The 19,619-nt window shown below is 38.5% G+C and overlaps 1 protein-coding gene and 1 long non-coding RNA gene across 5 annotated transcripts in view; one reads left to right on the top strand and one right to left on the bottom strand.

Annotated features, from left to right (window-relative positions):
- Positions 1–3,161: 3,161 nt before the first annotated feature.
- Positions 3,162–10,619, bottom strand: LOC113573997. 3 transcript variants are annotated; one of them, XR_003410273.2, is made up of 3 exons: positions 10,291–10,619; positions 4,157–4,754; positions 3,162–3,581 (listed from the first exon to the last, which is right to left on the bottom strand). It is a non-coding gene; the product is annotated as an uncharacterized LOC113573997 (long non-coding RNA). The 3 variants fall into 3 exon arrangements; XR_004775958.1 differs by having other exon boundaries at positions 4,157–4,749; XR_004775957.1 differs by having other exon boundaries at positions 4,157–4,715.
- A 1,838-nt stretch (positions 10,620–12,457) lies between these two features.
- Positions 12,458–19,619, top strand: part of nr2f2 (nuclear receptor subfamily 2, group F, member 2) — a 7,486-nt gene continuing 324 nt past the window's right edge. The window contains exons 1-3 of one of the 2 annotated variants that reach the window (XM_027004592.2): positions 12,458–13,763; positions 14,770–15,309; positions 17,454–19,619. The exon at positions 17,454–19,619 is cut by the window's right edge and continues 324 nt beyond it. In XM_027004592.2, coding sequence (XP_026860393.1) covers positions 13,304–13,763; positions 14,770–15,309; positions 17,454–17,728 — 1,275 coding nt within the window. In that variant the 5' untranslated portion in view covers positions 12,458–13,303 and the 3' untranslated portion in view covers positions 17,729–19,619. The remainder of the gene's footprint in view (positions 13,764–14,769; positions 15,310–17,453) is intronic. The other variant, XM_027004593.2, reaches the window with a different exon arrangement.

Raw genomic sequence — 19,619 nt, 5'->3', positions numbered from 1 at the left:
TATCCTGATCTTTTTACACTGCATTGTGTTTTGTGGTGGTCCTCTCATACATTCTGTCCTCATCAGTTTCACATGTTTCACTTTGGGGTGACTCCGTTTTACGATAGTGCTTTTAGTGTGTGGTGTAGTCATTGTCTGTGTCACACATTCACTGTGATTACACGCTGCTCATGCCCACAGGAAGCATTGGTGGGAGAATCCCAGACATTCACCCAAACATGTGGCATCACTCATATAAAGGCAAACTTTCACCGACCTGACTATAGCATTTATTTTCCTATATTTGCGCAGCACCTTGAGTCTTTTATTCTCAGCATGTTGTAACTACTGACCCAGTGCTCTGCCCCTCTGACACCCAAACCGCTTACTCACAGAATGGAATTCGGTGCTGATGTGTTGTTTACAGCTCTCCGTATCTATAAGTGGTAGAAGCACAGCCTTCACACATGTTATACTACTCCTGGAAAGTATTTTTCTTTAGAGCCCCTTTAGGAGTGGAGTTGTGGAGTCTTCAAGCATAAAGATCAAAAGAGTGAATACAAGCAAGCATATACACAGACCTCTTAAACTAAGGCTAAATACTGTGTCTGATGTCATTAATCCGCTCCATTGGATCAAGACAGATTAAGCAAGTTACATGTTAAAGCCTCAGTCACTAATCACTGGAACTGCCCAGGTAAGTTTTTGATAAGGCGACAACACTTACTTCTAAATAATGCCACTGTTAGGCTCTTCCCACTTAAAACAGTATGTGTACTTACAGTGCTCTTTGCGGAGCTAAGGGTTAAGCATAATACTAAAAAAATATAGCAAAATGCTAACCTGGCAAGCCGTTAATGGAAGCAGGTTTCCTTTAAAGCATTCTTCTAAGAACATCTAAACATTGATTTTGGAAGTGTGTTCACTCCTTGCTTTAAAGCATTTTATGGAATGTTACTTTTAGGAATATTCCACATCAAAAAGGGGGCTTTCCAATAGAGCTCCTCTGGAAACCGGACGTTAGCTTCATTGGGAAAGAGTTCCAGGAGTGACATTAAAACATGTTCGTTCAAGTTGAAACTCCCACTGGTACACAGTTTATGTGCACTTAGCCTGTTATTTTAGACTGTGCTCTAACATAGTCTAATAGAACTAGGCCTTGAATCAAACTAAATCTGACATGATCTTAAAGGAATCATTTTGACATGTGTCCCTTTTATTGCTGCACACAATGAAATAAATAAGCAAACCTCTTGGAGCTGAACAGCACAACGTAGTTGTCCTGCACCCTGAGATGTGCCTCCGATGTGTTCTTTCCGCCTGTGGGTATAGTTCTTAACACAAACACTTTGCCTTTCCTCTATAGCGTCACTTACCTGCATTTTGTGCTTTGAGAATATACTGTATAGGGAAAGGTTCATTCTGAAGTACACAGTATGGCTGGGAGCATTGAACAGCATACACTGGCAACACAGATGTCCTCCATAACACCTTGGAGGGCTATAGTCACATGAGCACTTCAGGACAGCAGCTGAGGGCTGCCCAGACCAGGCGTTCTTCAGAGGACCCTCATATAAACATTACACACTCCGTCTGGGTAATTGATCCCAAATCTTGTTTGACAACAGATTTTTTTCACTGCAGACACTTCACAAGGTTCCTCGGCATAGCTGAGCTTTTTGGCCACTTTGCAAATACCACAACAACTCAACACTCATTAAATCTCATCTCAAGTGGGTGAGGCAGCCCCATTTCTCTGCACCTCTTTCCCCCACAAGTGTGTTTTTCTTTACGTGTGCGTGGTTGTGTGCATATGTTTTCTCCTTTTCATTTTTAAGTTCTAAGAAAGGAACTCTCTGTGTGACATTTATTTCCCCTTAGAAAATGTTAGGGACTTCCTTGATAACAGATGAATAACCAAACACATCATTAATTAAGTTTTTGAATGAACATTGGAAGTGTTGAATTGCTGCCAACTCCAAAAGTGACAAATCTACCCAGTGGGTTTTAGAAGCATATCAAAGTACAGTCATCGTAGAAGATCACTTCCGTAATGTACAGGATGGCTTTAAGTCCTGTCAATATGTGAATATAATCAGTGAAGGTTGGGGTAAAGGGCATTAGCAAGCTAGCTCCCCTTAACATAGCCAAAACAAGTACGTGTTCACCACAATCTACAACAGTACCCTTGCCAGAAGGCACTTAATGTCCAAACACCAAGTCCATGATAAACAGTACATGTATACTACCTGTATTGTACATTTTCTTCTTCATGATTATCTTATTGAAGATGAGATTTGTGAAGTACTGTTGCTATGCATTTGTTCACTACTTGTTCAATATATTCTACAACCAGGAGCACAGCAGAGACCCACTGTGAAAGTCACTTCAAGAAGAAGTCTTAGGCCTAAATAATAATAGCATATCCAGCAACATTAAGTTATATATTCTAACATTTTGGTTTATATAGAAATATAAAGGAATATCATCAGTGTGTGTGTGTGTGTGTATGTGTGTGTGTGTGTGTGTGTGTGTGTGTGTGTGTGTGTGTGTGTGTGTGTGCACGAGTGTGTGTGAGTGAGTGACTCTTTGTACAGCTACAGTACATAATAAACACTAAAAGTGTTCAGCAGTGGGGTAAAAGTCAGCTTGTACCCATGCCTTCCAGAAGTCCACATTAGAAAACAATCTGCTTCCAATTAGGACCACAAACTGAATCAAATTCTCTGTCTGTCTTTCCTGCCCTGAGTCTTTGATTACTTCTGAAAATATTTATGTGTCCTAATAACTTTAGTTTATTTCAGTGGCCAAAGATTAAATCCAGATTGTTACTGCAAATGAAACAGACCCATGTAAATAATACCTTTAAGCACAATTTATTTTATAATAATATAATTTACTCCCAATAAATAAATAAGTGAATGAAATAATAAATGCATTAGAGCTCGGTAATAAATTCACTTTCACAAAAAACACATTTACTTTGTTGAACTTGTTCTGCATGAAATGATTTTATATTGTACTATTGTAGACTTACATTACATCATAGTAGAATCATAAGAAAGATAGAGCTCTCAATGTTTTGAAATACCACTGGCATCCCAGTCCATGGTGGAGTTTAAAAGATCCATGATATTCTGTGCATTCATATTTCATAATAAGGACAAAAGACTTGTAAGATATAAATGCATTGCTCACTTTTATTTGATTGCTGCTAATGACAGAGTAATTATACAGTAGTGTTCAGAATCAGTCAGCATATTTTGCCATTTTTTTGATGTGTGATTTATAAATGAACATTTCTGTCCATTTTCATTTTGTGCATTATTCAGGGAAAAAGCAGTTTTTAAACATCTGCATGACAACATTAAGTCAGATGACATGTCATACACTGCCCCAGTCTTAAACATTTCATGCCACAAGTGATTGTGAGCACCAGACCTCAGTCTGAGGCACACTAAGCTTTATGATCCGTATTGTGCATGTGTACTAATCCTTCAGGGGTAGAGTGGGGGAGGAGATGGAGCCAACAAGTCCACTTCAGACAGTTGTTCATTTGTTGGTCCGGTGTAGGTTTACAGCAGTGCACCATTCTCTCCTACCTGATGAGACCCAGTAATCTTGTTCAGCTACACTTCAATAGGTGACTGTATCATCCACCATGTGACACCAACTAGTGCCTTGTGTGTTTGCGCGCGCGTATGTGTGTTTTTGCATTTGTGTGTGTGAATGGAGCAGGGGTCATCTCTATGCAGTAGATTTCTAAATGCATGTTAATGCTTTGACATCACCTTCTGTTGAGAGCACATATGTACACAAGCTGAACCCAACCATAATTAATTTTATTCATCATAAGTGTGGTTTTATTTTCAGTACCAGTATTAGATTAATTTTCATTCTTTCATACATCCATACTTAATCTATACTCTCTCGCGCTAATATATATATATATATATATATATATATATATATATATATATATATATATATATATATATATATAATATCGATCTAAATATCTATCTATCTTGATGTTCACTTGATGTTCAATATGCTTAATATACTGATTTAGCCAGAACGTGAATAGTACATGTACAGTGATTTTTTTTTTTTTATAAGTCTAGATGTTGCTTTTGTCTAGAAGCAGACAAGGAAACTTGCCAGCAATCAAACCAACCTGACTCAGAGACCTCTTCTCACATGATGCAGAATCTCCCTGAACCCCACAAACCATATTCCTCCCGTCATGGTTTTGGTCGTGACATCACTGAGCGAGCATTCCTTTTCCTCCGCCGTTTTACTCACTATCTTCCTTGCTGCTCCCAGACCTGCACACACCTGATACAGCACACAGCTGATCTGCCATCACAGCTGTGTCCCTTCACTCCAGTCTTAGGTTCACTGTGAAGAACTTCTCTTTTGGAAATGCGTTCTACATTCAAGCAAAAGTTTCAGGCCTGTATTTTGTCCTGGTCAAAAAGTGTTACCTTTAACAATGAAAAAATAAATTGAACCATCAGATTAAAATGTTGCGCTTAATAACGTTTATTCATGTTACCACTGTGTCTTATGAGGAAAGCCACTGGCCTAAAGAGGATATAGGAGATCTGGCAGTCTTCAGAAAAATCATTGTAACAAATGAATCCTTTGCTGTTCAAACTGCCACTGAAATCCATCATTGGAAAATTGATCTCTGTTGTGACCTATCATGACTCTGCGTGCTTTTTAGATTAGCTCTGGGGGCAAGAACAAAATACAATGGAAAAATAACTGCACTGATAAACACAACACACACACACACACACACACACACACACACACACACACACACACACACACACACACACAGTGTAAATTAGCAATTTTTTCACTAATGCATGCTTGATGGTACAAAAGTAAAGTACAGATAATTGTGATCTTAACTGGAACAATCATTTACAGTCATATGTTACTCGGGTAAGAATACAGGGACAGCTGGTGGAAGCTGAGATTTACATAATGTTTTGTCAAATAGACAGTTTAATTCACATCAGCCTTCAAAAGTACTTCTGTGTGTGTATTTTGTTTGCTTATTTTCCCTTTGTATTCTGATGCACAAACTGTGCAATATGACAGTATGGTACTACTGCATTATTACAGAGCCTGTGCAGTAACACAGTATCGGACTACTATATTACTACAGCAATTGTGCAGTACTGCAGTATTGTCCTACTACTTTATTACAGAAACTGTGCAGTACCACAGTATGGTACTTGTACTTTACTACAGAAATGTTGCAGTACCCCAGTATAGTGTTTTTTTCATACTACAGAAACTGCACAGGAACACAGTATGGTACTTAACCTTACTACAGAAACCGCAGTAACACTGTATGATACTACTACCTTATTACAGTTTGCTTTCAAATGTTTATGAGCAGTGCAAGTGCAGGTAGAATATTTTACCTGTCACAGGTCTACCAATCTTACAACAGTATAAATGTTGTAAATTGTAATTTCACATATGATATTTAAAGAACCTACATCAAAATCAATATATATTATATCTATATATTATAATCTGTACATATATTATGCTTGGATGAAATTAGAAAACAACAATATTCATGGATTGTGTAAAAAGTATAGTATGATTTTGCATACAGTGAAAATACAGTGAAAATACATATATGCATAGCAATGAAATTAAGCTTGCTGCTCTACCTTTTCTCCTAGGCACCTATGCAGGGATGGAGTTTCCCTTACTCATGTAACAGTGCTACAAGCACTATGTGACACTACTACAGTGCAAACCTGAATCATAGTAGTGATAGTAGTATTTCTAAGGACTTTTACTGTGTTTAAGGTCAGCAGTGGTCATTTCTTAATTTGCTTACCTACAGCAGAAAGGCTATCACTTAAATGGAACTTATATAGAATATAGTATGCAAATATTTAAAGAATATCTGTAGTAGATAGTTCTGAAAGAATCAAGTACATTTAATCATAAGAACCAAAACAGAGGAAAATTGACTTTCTGTACATATTATTGCCATGCTGACCACTGACCACTGTGAAAGGTTTCAGACCAGAGTGAATGAGTGTTTAACGCAAACCCACAACAGTGAAATGCAGTGCAGCTTATTGTGCCATGAAGAAACACTAAGTCCTCTGAATTCCCCAGGCAACGGTGTTGTTTTAAGACCGAAGGTAATGTTGAACAAATTACAACATATTTGGGCACTGCTCCAGACTTCTGTACAGAATAAAACCATAATCCTATTCAATTTGCCTGTAAGTGGTATCTGAGACTGTTGAATGAGTGTGAAGGTGGAAGAGTTCTAAAGAGTTTTTTTTTTCTGTGTATGAATATTTCATGTCAAATTTTTCCTTTAAAGCAAAACATTTTAGTGTTAAGAATATGTTTTGTGGTGTGTGTGGTTCTAGGTTTTCTATTTCATGTAATATATCTTATTAATGTGTTAACATGAACACTATTGTTGCAAGCATGATAAGTGGTGTTATTTATTGTTCTGTTTGCCTTATACATTGATGTTTATGAATTTGGAGTCATCTATATTCATGTAGCTATGTAAGGTGCTTATCATAATACAATAAGATGAAGCTACTTATAGCATTAAACTGACCGTGAAAGTTAGCAGTGCTGATGTTGCAAAAAAAACAAAAAACTTTAAAACTTAAAAAAAAATCCATATTTGCAAATCTGTAAATCAGATAGTAAAGTTCCTGTCATAGCAAATATAACTTAAGTACATGATCATATAGGATCTATTTGGTGTTAACATTGAAGGTGCTTTGAATGTTAAACCTTTATAATGCTCATCTATCATGACTTTACTGATTACTGATAGTAAAAAGTGCTACTATCAATTTTATACAGTATCTTACATATGAAATGTTTTGTAGCCTTTTAAAGTAATGATTATCAATTATGTTCAAAATATGTTTATTGTTGCTAAGGTACCTAATTGTTTCTTTTCTACCGACAACCCCCCCCCCCCCCCCCACCCCACCCCAAATCAAAATTTAAATTTTGGTTGTTTGCTGATGAAAGGTGTTCCGTTATCACAAAGACCTGAGTTGTGTGAAATAAACTCACGTCATAAGCATCCATACTACTAAAAGATTAGGCACCACTGACAAGGCCTTGCTTGACAGGGCTTTAGACTGCATCATCACATGACCCCTGCAAATATTACATAGTCATGCAAGTTATCCCAGCACTTCAAGGATGTTTCTAAATAAAATAACTAAATAAATAAACTAAATAAAATAAAAGGAGACAAGAAGCTCCCAGCACTCTTTATTAAGATCAAGCAGCCTACAGTTTTAAATTACTGGTGGCATCAGAAATAGTTGTCAATCGAGGAAAATCTAAAATGTTGTCTGAATAAAAATAAGAATTATTTTAGGGATGTGTAGCTAAATGATTGATTAATGATTTGATTAATATTTAGAGCTGTTATTTCTGATATATATGGTGTAATTTTAAAATGCAAAGGTGTAGATTTTAGGGTGTAGGTGCTGACTTAGAGGGTAGTCTGAAATTCTTTATTTTTGACTTCTCGTCATCTAAGTTAATCAGCCTCTTCATGTAGATTATCCTGGTTAACCTTCAATCTGCGTAAGAGCCTGAAAGGGTTAATCAGGTCGGGATCTCTGTGACCCCTGGGTCAGAATCCCGCTATCTCTATCTTGAAGGACTAAAGGCAGCGATAAAATTAAGGTGAACTTTCCACTTCACCACAACGTTTGCGCGCGAGGCCAAGCTAGGCTGCACACCTGCGCGTAACCGTTCCTGCTCCCTGCTCTTTGGGGAACAGGAAAAAACTATATGAGAATGTTTATTAGATTATTGCAGTCAATTTCATATCAATGCTGATAAAGGCGAGAAGAATATTGATTGATTAATTAATTAAATAATTAATCAATTGGTATTTATTTATATAAAAGCCTACCCATCAGCTTGCATGTTTTTTCCTCTTGTACACTTTACTCGAAAGAGAGAGAGAGAGAGAGAGAGAGAGAGAGAGAGAGAGAGAGAGAGAGAGAGAGAGAGAGAGATAGAGAGATTTGAAAGCGCCCGTGAAGGTTTGTCTTCCCTATTCAGTGGCTATCGATTTATGAAACTCCGCTTATTCTGATCAGGGCGCATCTTACAGACCCGTGTCACAGAGAGCGCTCTTTACTTTACAAACAATAATCAAGTGATTTACTTCTTTCTTGGTGCTCCAAGCATGGGAAATCGTTAAAGATCCTCCTATTTGTGTGTGATCAGTAAATATTTAGTGTGACGACATCTCTGGGTCTCGTACTAATCGATGGAGGTCCCGATGGGGGTGCGCTATTGTGTTTGGATACACGCTGAGCCCTGCGTGTGAAGATTGTTCCTTGTGAAGTGCTTTTTAAAAGGATAAATGTACTCGCACAATTCAGGATGTTTATTTATCTACATCCATTTTCCTTGAAAATAACTATTTGAATGCTTCTATATTACTTTACAAAATTCTGTGTAGTTGGGATATTTTATGCCAAGATTTATTAATGTCTTGGTGTTCGTCAATGTTCTGTTATTAATGGTCCTACCTGTTGTACGCCTATTGTGCGATAACCTATGTGCACAACAATTAAATAAAACTAGGCTACGCTGTTTGAATACGTCTTTTATAAAACAATGAGCGTCACCTGCATCATTCGCTTAATCTATGCTTCATTCAGTGGAAAGTGGCAATTGTAAACATTAAATTGCCACTTAGTAAGGACCGTTTGAAATGTTCCTGTAGCCCTAGGCCACTGTGAGGACAACAGAAAGCCGTTTCATCTCGACTGACAAAAGATTTCCAGGAGCCCTTGACGAGGGTCTCATCTTTCACATTTGCTTAATCATTGTTACCCAAAGATAAAAACAATCTATTAACATTAAGATTTATCAACAAGATGCAAGCTATATGAGCCTTGTTTCGTCCTCACCAGTGCATTGCTGCTTTAGTAGCTTTGCTGCTTTATGTGCCTTACACGTAGACAGACGCGTTTAAGACTCTTTATACCACTTAAAATACTGACGTTAGCACTGTAGTACTTTCCCGACCGTGTCTATATCCGTGCATTCTGTCTGCTAAATAGTCTAACAGTCACTGGTGTCTCTGCGTTGTGTGTTTTAATGATCACTCATTTGGAAATTGGTCTTGTAACCACCAATCTGTTGGATAGTCTTACCTACATCATAGTATATTTATACAGACAGATCTTATTAGGGTATGCATATTCTATGCAGACACTCTGTATTGCGTTGTCCTCTATCTACATAAGGTTTTTAAATGGTATGTTGAAGTTTGGTCTGTTCACGTTGAACTTGACCATCTAGAAAGTGAGGAAAGCGCATCGCTATTAGCCGTTTCTACACAAACAGACAGGTGTCTCTCCTGACTTCACCCCCCCCTTTCCCAATCACTCAGCCCACACAAAGCAATAGCACTGACACGCGGGGTTTTGTTTTTTTTTACCTTCTGCGCAAAAGAAAAAGATGCAAAGGACCATCTTGTCATTTTTCAAAAACTTCATCTCTGCGTTTAAAGGCAACCAGTAGTGTCTGCTCATGAAGATATATACCAAATAATAACAAAGTTGCAGCGTCGCAGAAAAAAAAAAAGTTGAACTGATTTTGTCTGTAGCTCTGCCAATTTTTTTTTTCTTTTACTCCCTAAAGTTTTTGCATAATCATTTCAATAAACAGAAGGAAGCATTTTTTCGTGTATTATTCCGTCTGTGTGGAAGGAAACGTTGACTGCCCCGCCAAAAAGAACGTTATAACACAAAGAAAGAGAAGACTAAATTCATTTTCTCTAGGAGAGGATGCATCACGGAGAGGACGAGTCGACATCATATGCATTTGGTATGTTTGGGAGGCTGTGTACGTTGTATGGCTCTCTGGATCTGTTTGTAGCCTATCTATTTTATTTGAATATGAAACTCATTGTTTCGTGTCTTTAGAAGTGATACATAATCGGGATTCATGATTAAACAATAGTCCAAACATTAGGCATCAGCTACAGAAAAGAAAATAATTTATTTGCTCGGGCATCATTACGTTGTTGCGCGAAATGTTGGCTCGGTGATTTGTGATTAAAATATTTTAGATTATGTTGGCTCTTGAATATTTTTAAGAATTTCGCAAATACTGATTTAGGCTTCTGTGTTGTGTATTTCGCGATAAAAGCAGGTTTATTTACTAGCGTTCGCCTTAATACAGTAAAGAATAGCAGACATTCCCATATTCGTCACACATAATATAAAATAATATCCGTATACTCACCACGGATGTCTTGGAGTAAATTCCAAAAGGTTGCGCTTTATTTTTCTTGTCATTCGTATTTCATCTTTCAGGTTTGCATGAAGACTTTTTGGAAAGGTCCGATGCGAAGTGCAGTACTCACTTTTTAACGTTTAAACAATTGACTACAATATAAGCAAAACGGCTGTAAACACTCCGTTGCGCATGAAGCACGAAGGGGAAAAGGTGTAAGTGAGACATACGCACCCCTGCGACTTGCAAGTCAATTAGAAGGAAATCTCAAAAGCATTAATCAGATTAAAATGGGCGCATGTTACTTTGCTGTACGCGAGAGACGAGCAGCCGAAGCAGTTTCCATTTAAGATGGCTCATTCACATTAAAGCGCGATTTGAGGCAGAAATGATCCATACGCTAGGGGGCACCCAGATACTGTAATAGATCCTGTCTCCAGCATTTCTTCTCATTGGCAGCATATGCTCTGATTTAGCACTGTAAATTTTTCAGTGGACCCAACTCTGACAACTCTGACCCAACTCCTAGTGATGCAGAAGGTAGCCTTCAGCAAGCGAGGTTTGAGAATTTTCTCAAACATGCAACCCCAGCGATCCAATGGGAGACACTTGTTTCATCAGTCGCACAAGTTAAAGACGCACAATGAACTATCTCGGCATCACAAGTACACTTGGCGTGGATGTTTTATACGTTTTACCTCTTAGACAACATAGGAGACTGTCTGAAATACTGTTCTCTATTTATTTATGTGGAACACGTTGTGATTGACATCTTATTTATTGAATACGACATTAGTGTGAGGCTGTGGACTAGAAGACCAACATTAAACTCATTGTTACAGCCTGTATAGGTTGGTATTGGAAAATATAGTCTACTAGGCCCACATGTAGACATTTTTTAAACCACAGAATTTTCGACTGTTAAGAGCTAATTGACCACAAAGGTAAATCCCGGCGTCGTGATAAATTAGGGAAATTAAGGTAACTATAGGTTTTATGACTCCGTAGATTTGCTACGGACCAAAATGTTTTCCGCTCGTGTTAGGCGAGTCTTGCTGATCATTCAACATTTACGCTGTATGTTAGCATTGATAAAACGTATTTGGTGCATAAACGTTAGTAGTCAAGAACAAAAGGATAGAGCACATAAACTCACAATCTTACCATGTTCTTAACCTTATTCTAAAATGGCAATTAAAGCGAAATTACATGTATGAGACATTTACACATCGTGTAATATGCAATTCACTGAAATCCATTGTGCAATACAATTAAATAGAATAAAAATATTGCTGTGGGTGAGCAAGTGAGTAGGTGGATTGATAAATGATATATCCTGTAATGTAATACGCGATTAAAATAATCAAAATGTTTTGTGTGTGTATGTGTGTGTGCGTGTGCGTGCGTGTGTGTATGTATAGAACCGTGTTGAAAACAGTAGAAGATAAAATAATATGCAAATCGCACACACGCTCATACACACACAATAGGCTCGTGAACATAAAATATCTAAAATATAGGCTATTCGTAGATGCATAATAAGTAATTATTTATCTCCTTCTGTAGGTCTACTGCAATGAGATTGCATGATATAGATGTATAGTTAAAGCCTATTGATATATAATGACACTAATCTCAAAATTTACACTATGCGTCGGAGTTTCGAGCTGGGATTTAGTTGAAACCAAGAAAACGTATTAATACAGTATCAATTGGAAACCAAACGTAAATCGTGTATTACAGAAGTTGGTTACCAAGCTATTTTTTTTCAAATGCAGAATTAAGATAATAAGACATGCTAGAGATATTAGTGAAATGAATTCATATCTAGGGCACCGGTTTACATAATAAATTAAAAAATATAAAATTTGGAAGTATGGAAGTATGGAAGAATACTGCGAAACATTAGGATGATCAAAATTCTTGTATTTAAAATTAATAATAAAGAAATAAGTTGTTTTCGATTATTGCATTGACACTGAATGGGCTCTCTTTAGGACCAAGCGGCTCCTCGACCCTTTTTCCTTGCTTTGGCAAAGTACCAAGTAGCACAAGTGCCGACTAGCCAATAGGGTTCAGGGGGAGGTCCGTGAGCTCTGACCAGTCAAACACAGTCACTTTCCATATATGGCAACTCATCTCCATGGTAACGTGTGCTAAGTTGCAGCAGTCGTGTCAAAGTTCACTATATAGAGAGCTCTGTGAGCCGATCAGAGAGAAAGCATTCTGCCAGCCCAGCGCCTACAAATCGCAATCACTTCCTAACCTCCCCCTTTTTAACATATTTGATCACTTTGATTCTCAAGTTCTCTTCTTTCTTATTATTTCTACGCGCACGAAGAGGAGGGTTCTGTAGGTGGTGATCTTTTTTTTTGTTTTATTATCGCCGCTGCTTGCCGGGAGAGTTGACTTCATATTTGACTCAAGCCCAGGCTTCATCTGTGCTCGGCTGCTGCTGCTAGCGCTACCTCATCTGAAGAAAAGGAAGAAGCAGCATTATTTTTTGGCCAGTTGTTGTCGGTTTTTCTTCAAGACTTGCGCTGGAACTTGGTGTCGCTCGTCGCCAGTATCTGTGTACCAAGCTGTTTGTTTCCGTGCGTCTGAGCGTGTAAAGCTTACGCGTGAAGTTGTCGGCCTCTGTCTGTAGTAGGCTATCTTTTCGCCGACGTATTTATTTTCCGTTTTTTTTTCCTTGATGGGTTTCCTGGATGGATGACTGCAAGCGACCCTGGACTTGGCCTCTAAGAGCAGGACTGCGATTCGGCTCGTCTTCGCCTCAGTTCTAGCCATCGCCAAGTAACGCGTTTCTGTCCAAGAAACAGGCTACTGTTCGTCATCGGTGCGCAAGTTTCAGCGGATAATCAGACTGTACTGTAGCCTACCGATCTTTGCATTATTTATTTGACTGTCTTCACTGATAACAAAACAAAGCCAAAAAACACCGAGCTGTATTATTTTAGAAACAAGACACTACGACTCCAAAAACGGAAGACAAAAAGTTTTTTAACGTTGACTGATAGATATGGCAATGGTAGTGTGGAGAGGCTCCCAGGACGATGTGGCTGAGACGCAGGGCACACTCTCATCGCAAGCCCAAGGAGGACTATCGCTACCGACTCCTCAACCAGGCCAGTTGAATCTAACGGCCTCTCAGGTTGCCCCACCGACCCCTCAGACACCAGTTCAAGGACCCCCGAACAATAATGCACAATCTACTCCGACGAACCAGACGTCGCAGAGCCAGTCGGACAAACAGCAGCAGCAGCATATAGAATGCGTGGTTTGCGGGGACAAATCCAGTGGTAAACATTACGGCCAGTTCACTTGCGAGGGGTGCAAAAGCTTCTTCAAACGGAGCGTACGGAGGAACCTCACTTACACATGCCGTGCCAACAGGAATTGTCCCATTGACCAGCACCATCGCAATCAGTGTCAGTACTGCCGCCTCAAAAAATGCCTCAAAGTTGGCATGAGACGGGAAGGTATTGGGATTTTTGTTTTCTTATTGATGTCTTTTGTCTGTGTTTGGTGGGCTGAATGAATAATGTATGCTACGTCCCCAGTATTCTATCTCCGACTCCTCTTCCTAGCAGTCCGACCGGAGCACGCAAAGGAACCGCCTTCATTAATGCTCGAGACGGCGCTTATCGTGCCTGCTCGTAGTGATCGAATAAAGTAAAACGTGTATTTAGCGCGTTTATTGTGCATTTACACATAGCCTGTATAGACTGCGCCAGAACATTTATGGTTATTGATTTTATTTAGCTACGAAACAAGTGTATGCATCTGGCTTTGAATAATACCACTGCAGATATGCCGCTCTGTTATGGCGAGCGGACTGTATGGACACAGCATTAAAATCACACACTCGAGGCTACGGTCTTAACATCGACCGCACGCCGCCTTACACCGACAGAAAAGTGGAAAATATTAAGATTAGTTTTGATAGGTTTGCGTTTGGGTCAGTGTTCCTTTAGCAGTCCGGTTCGGTTTTAGTTGTTAAGAGCAGAACTGGAGTCTTACGCTAGCTAAGTAGGTTAAGGGTTAGCATCCATGCCTTTCTTTGTGCGTGTATTCGGGAGGTCTCCTGATCTACCGTGAAATATAAAACACGGATTCGTTGACAAGGCTAGAATGTTTCTGACAGTTTTCTAAGTAACTTTATAACGTGTTCTGTAAACGATAGTGATTTGCTTAACTATGTGAGTCACTGGGCTTAACTAAGTTAATTATTTAGGGGTTGTTCAGTGTACTGTACTGCCAAGCTGTGCCATAATGTTGTGAATGTGAATGTGTCATTGAGCAATAATGACCTTATTAAGACAAACCCGTGCACGTACCAATTTTCTATTAACTTTTACTGATTTCTAAGTTTTGAGCGGAGTGTTTGTACGTGCACACATAAGCTACAGCACCACCAGAGCAAAAAAAAAATGCAAGGTAACTCTATGGTTTTATTGTGCAGAAATCAGGCATCAATATCTGTAGTTTCTCTTGCAGCGGTCCAAAGGGGAAGGATGCCACCCACACAGCCTCACCACGGTCAGTTCGCCTTGACAAATGGGGACCCACTGCACTGCCATTCCTACCTATCCGGATATATCTCTCTTCTGCTGCGAGCGGAGCCCTATCCAACGTCCCGGTATGGCAGTCAATGCATGCAGCCGAACAATATCATGGGCATCGAGAACATTTGTGAACTGGCGGCCAGGATGCTGTTCAGCGCAGTGGAGTGGGCCAGGAATATTCCCTTCTTCCCAGATCTCCAGATTACAGACCAGGTCGCTCTTCTGAGGTTGACCTGGAGCGAGCTGTTTGTGCTCAACGCTGCACAGTGCTCCATGCCACTCCATGTGGCCCCTCTACTGGCGGCGGCTGGCCTTCACGCCTCCCCCATGTCTGCGGACAGAGTGGTTGCCTTTATGGACCACATTAGGATCTTCCAAGAACAAGTAGAAAAGCTAAAAGCTTTGCACGTTGACTCTGCTGAATACAGTTGCTTAAAAGCCATCGTGCTATTTACTACGGGTAAGTTTTCATTATTACTGTTGTTGTTATTATTATTATTGTTTTTGTTGCTGTTGTTGTCGTTGTTTAGTAGTGTAGTTTGATATTTATTTACTTTTCACAATTGCATGCTAATACAAATAATGTTAATCTTAAATATTTCCGCCCAATTTAAAAATTAACACACGTGTTTCTAACTGTATTTATTTATGCATGTAATAAAAAAAGTGGAGCTTCACGTTTTTATTTTAGGACTTAAGATAGTTATTCAATTGCGTTCGTAGGATCTAAGTCTGATTAGCTGTGGCATTACATTTTTTAGAATATTAATAAAATAAGTTTTTAGAAGACACAAAGCACAGAACTAACGAACAGGGAAGCTAACATCAGTTAAAGAGCGTATTTATGCTAAGGCTTTGCATCTTAAGGATTAATTAGGCTTCCAGATCATATATTTTATGCAAAATTAAAATGATGTATGTTGTTAAGACTTAAATACATATTCTATCAAAAACATGTACGTGTTCACTAAGTTATTAACGGTCTAACATGAACATGTATTCTAAATACTGTCACTAGATAAAATACTTTTGAAGGAACACGATATCGCGTAAGACCCTAAACATTGTTTTACTTAGTTTTTAAAATATTTACTATTAACATAATTTGACGCTTAGGTACAATCAATTATTTGTATTTATTTGGAATGACAGATATTAATGATGTCACGCTTGGTGGGGGAGGGGAGTTGAGCAGCCTGGTAGGAAGAGGAAGAGAGGCCTAATGCTCTATTTACACGTATTTAAGCACAACTTTCCGCTGTGAGCTCTATACTTTAATTTGATATATTGCTCGAAGTTATGATAAATGAAAATGGCACGATTATTTCAATTGTGCTTCGTGCCGCCGTGCGGGAAGAAGACATTTCATTCCATGTGGTAAAAGGGCTCACAATTCTTCCTTGTTTTGTTAGGGGGATCTAGGGATCCGAGACACATGCTGGACTCGTTCCAGAACGGGGTCATGACCCCAACTTCCTTTCTTTATTTGTGCATTACAGACTTAAAGCGAATAGTTGCACAGTTCTCAAACATAACAGCGAATATGTTCCTAAGTAGATGCGCAAAAAGAATATTTAGTAAATAAGTAAAAGAATCTTTGGAACTGTACGTACAGTGAAGCTCTGTACGCTGCAGACTATTTATGAATTATGTCGTTATACTAACTCTTTTACTCGGGTTTTTTTTAATTTTCACTAGGTAGGAAATAAAATAAAATCGGTTTCAAACATAATGTAAATATATTAACACACCGTTATGTTGTTTGGAATTAACACCTTGTATCTAGCTCCTACAGGCTCTAGGCCTACAATATTCTGTATCATTTAGATATTTCAAAATAGCATTCTGCCTGTTAACAAACAGCAGTGACGGTAAACATACACACTGGGATACTCGGCTACATTTTCGCTATTGCCATATTGTGATTAAGTGTTTGCATACGGGCGAACGCTGACCACCTACAGACTATCTGCGAATGAAACGGACTTATACTTCGTAGTCCTGTCTCAGAGCGACTTCAAAACGCTCTGTATATGTCAGGTCGAGCCCTAATGTGCAATATCGGCTTATTACAAAAATAAATGAATAAATAAATAAATAGACCTATACACACCCTAGTCTGTGTTTCGCGTACAAGCTTTAAAATAATATTTTCCGATTTCTATTAAAGTCTTTGTAGTTTAGAATTTATCTCATTTTAGTTATAGGCTCACTCCCGCTGACACTTTCCCAAAAACTACTAGTTTTATCTTTCGTTTACTACAACGTAGTTTACCGAGTGTGCGTTGATACAGGCCTAGTTTGATTGGTGCATAGAAGGCAATAGCAATAGCAAGTTAACCATGAATGTGAGGTTAAATTTGACAGCTCTATGACGTCGTTTGATAGCCTGGATGTGCGTGTATTTTATGACTCTTGTGCAATGATCCCCTACGTATGCACACACTGAAGTAATAGCAAAGCTGAATGATGTTGACGTATTGACAACATGTAGCTCCGTATTTTAGTGTAACATGCAGTACTATGATTGATGCACATGTAATGGAAGTCTCCAGCATTGGCTACCGTTCATATAATACACATATATTTGTCTTTCTTCTATAGATGCGTGTGGTCTGTCAGACGTGGCCCATATCGAAAGTTTGCAAGAGAAGTCCCAGTGTGCGCTGGAAGAGTACGTTCGGAGCCAGTACCCCAACCAGCCAACTCGATTTGGGAAGTTATTACTACGCTTGCCTTCGCTTCGCACAGTGTCGTCTTCGGTCATAGAGCAATTATTTTTCGTCCGATTGGTAGGTAAAACCCCAATTGAAACCCTCATCCGGGATATGTTGCTGTCGGGGAGCAGTTTTAACTGGCCTTACATGTCAATTCAATAAGCAGAAGGACTGATCAAAGGGGGTTGTGACTACAATAGTTAGCGCTTCTTTTGTAGAAGGAAACGGCTGTTACACGAGTTTACTTTCACGAAGAAAGACATTTTCATAAATGACTGTGAATTTTAAAATTGAGACATTCAGTGAACTTTCAAAAATCCAGATTGCTCCCACTGTCATTCTGAACAACCTGTTCCTTTTTTAAGAAAAAGAAAAGAGAAGAAAGAGAGAAAGAGAAAAAGAAAAAGAAAAAGAGAAAAAGAATGGAAGGACAAAAACATGCAGAGGATTCTGATAATCCTTTCGGGCAAAGGAACTATAAAGTGCATTTAAAGGGGTTATTTGGAGACATTTAGGAGAAAAGTCCGTTTTTTTCCCAAATGACTATATTGTCCCGTGTCCATGTATCTATAGCTGGTTTGTATTTTTTTTTCTTTTTCTTGCTTTCTGGTTCCAAACCGGCCTATGTGATTCTGTAGTATGCAGTTGTTGTTTTGTTTTTCTAATAACCACGACTTAAAACGGTTGAGTAATGTAAAGACGTTCTTCAAGAATTAAAAGTAAATCTACAGCAATATAGGACAAGGATCTACTTAATGCTGCAAGCGCACTTACTCTTTGATATGCCCTAATAAACGGGAATAGGGATTTCTGGACATCAGGTTTGAACTATCAACTCAAATAAACAAACCCGTCCATTAAAAGCCAGATTAGTCGTAATGTTCCAGGGTGTCCCCATCTATGCCACTGTTCTATGTATTCGACACCCGCAGACCATCATCTCTTAAACAATTAAGATGTAGACTTTATCACATAGAACTGTTGTCACTGGACAGCTGTTGTACGCTACCGAAACGTCTGTATGTTATACGGTTGTTTAGAAGCTGCGACCTACTTCACTGATCTGACATTCAGTAGGCTATAGTAAGTGGTTATAAATGTTTTACTGTAAACAATAGAACAAATAATTTGGTTTGAGTGTAAAAGTTGAATTTGTTCAAAATTTCTGTTAATTTAACGAGTCCGTCCACTTAGTGTAGTGCGGAATCGTCGCTAAACTATTTTAAAGAATACTAGGCTGTTTTGAAGATGGGAGACGTGGGAGGTCACCATTCCTTTAATGACAAAGCAAAAGTGTTATCAAGACATCTCGAAAAGTCTCCCCAATATTTCAGACATAAAAGTGCCTGTAAAGCGCAAATCACCGATTTGTTATTAAGCGTTATTCTACGTCTAGGCTAGACAACGTGGGGAACACGCTTCAATTTTACAACTCAGTCTTATGATTGTGTATTTCACTTGAAAAAAAGACGATTAGAGGCAGTATTCTTGTAAATATAGGTCAATTCATTTCAATGACTTTTTTCTTATACAAAGTATATGTGATTAAGAAAAAAAACTGTGGTTGCCATTTTTTCGGTAAAACAAATGTCTTCAAAATGAGTGGCAGACTTAGCTAGTAGCACTGAAAGTTCTGTTTGTAATGTATATACATATTACGAAAAAATGTTTTTTTTTTCTTTCTTTCTTTTTCATGTATTTAGACTGTGAATGCATGGCCACAGGTCGCTAACCTATTTTACCTTTGATATATATAAATGTAAATGTTTTTGACTGTATAGATATAATCTGTGCATTCAGTACACTAGCCCTTGTATTTAAAAAAACACAAAAAAAAAAAAACAAAACGTTCAATGATAGGCTAAGACTTAACAGGGTGAGCTGGTTTGGAAAGGGGTGGCTATTTTGACTTAGTGTTCCTGCTCCTTTTCGGTCTGTAACAGATGCCTTGTGTGTGTATGTGTGAAAGCTTGCAATTTCGTCCTTGTTTTGAGGCTTTTCTTCAACACACAAGACACCATGTTGTGGTTGGATAAAAAGGGATCATATTGTG

This window comes from Electrophorus electricus, chromosome 4, assembly GCF_013358815.1.
Source record: "Electrophorus electricus isolate fEleEle1 chromosome 4, fEleEle1.pri, whole genome shotgun sequence".
Classification (NCBI taxonomy): domain Eukaryota; kingdom Metazoa; phylum Chordata; class Actinopteri; order Gymnotiformes; family Gymnotidae; genus Electrophorus; species Electrophorus electricus.
This window is presented reverse-complemented; position numbering and strand designations above follow the sequence as displayed.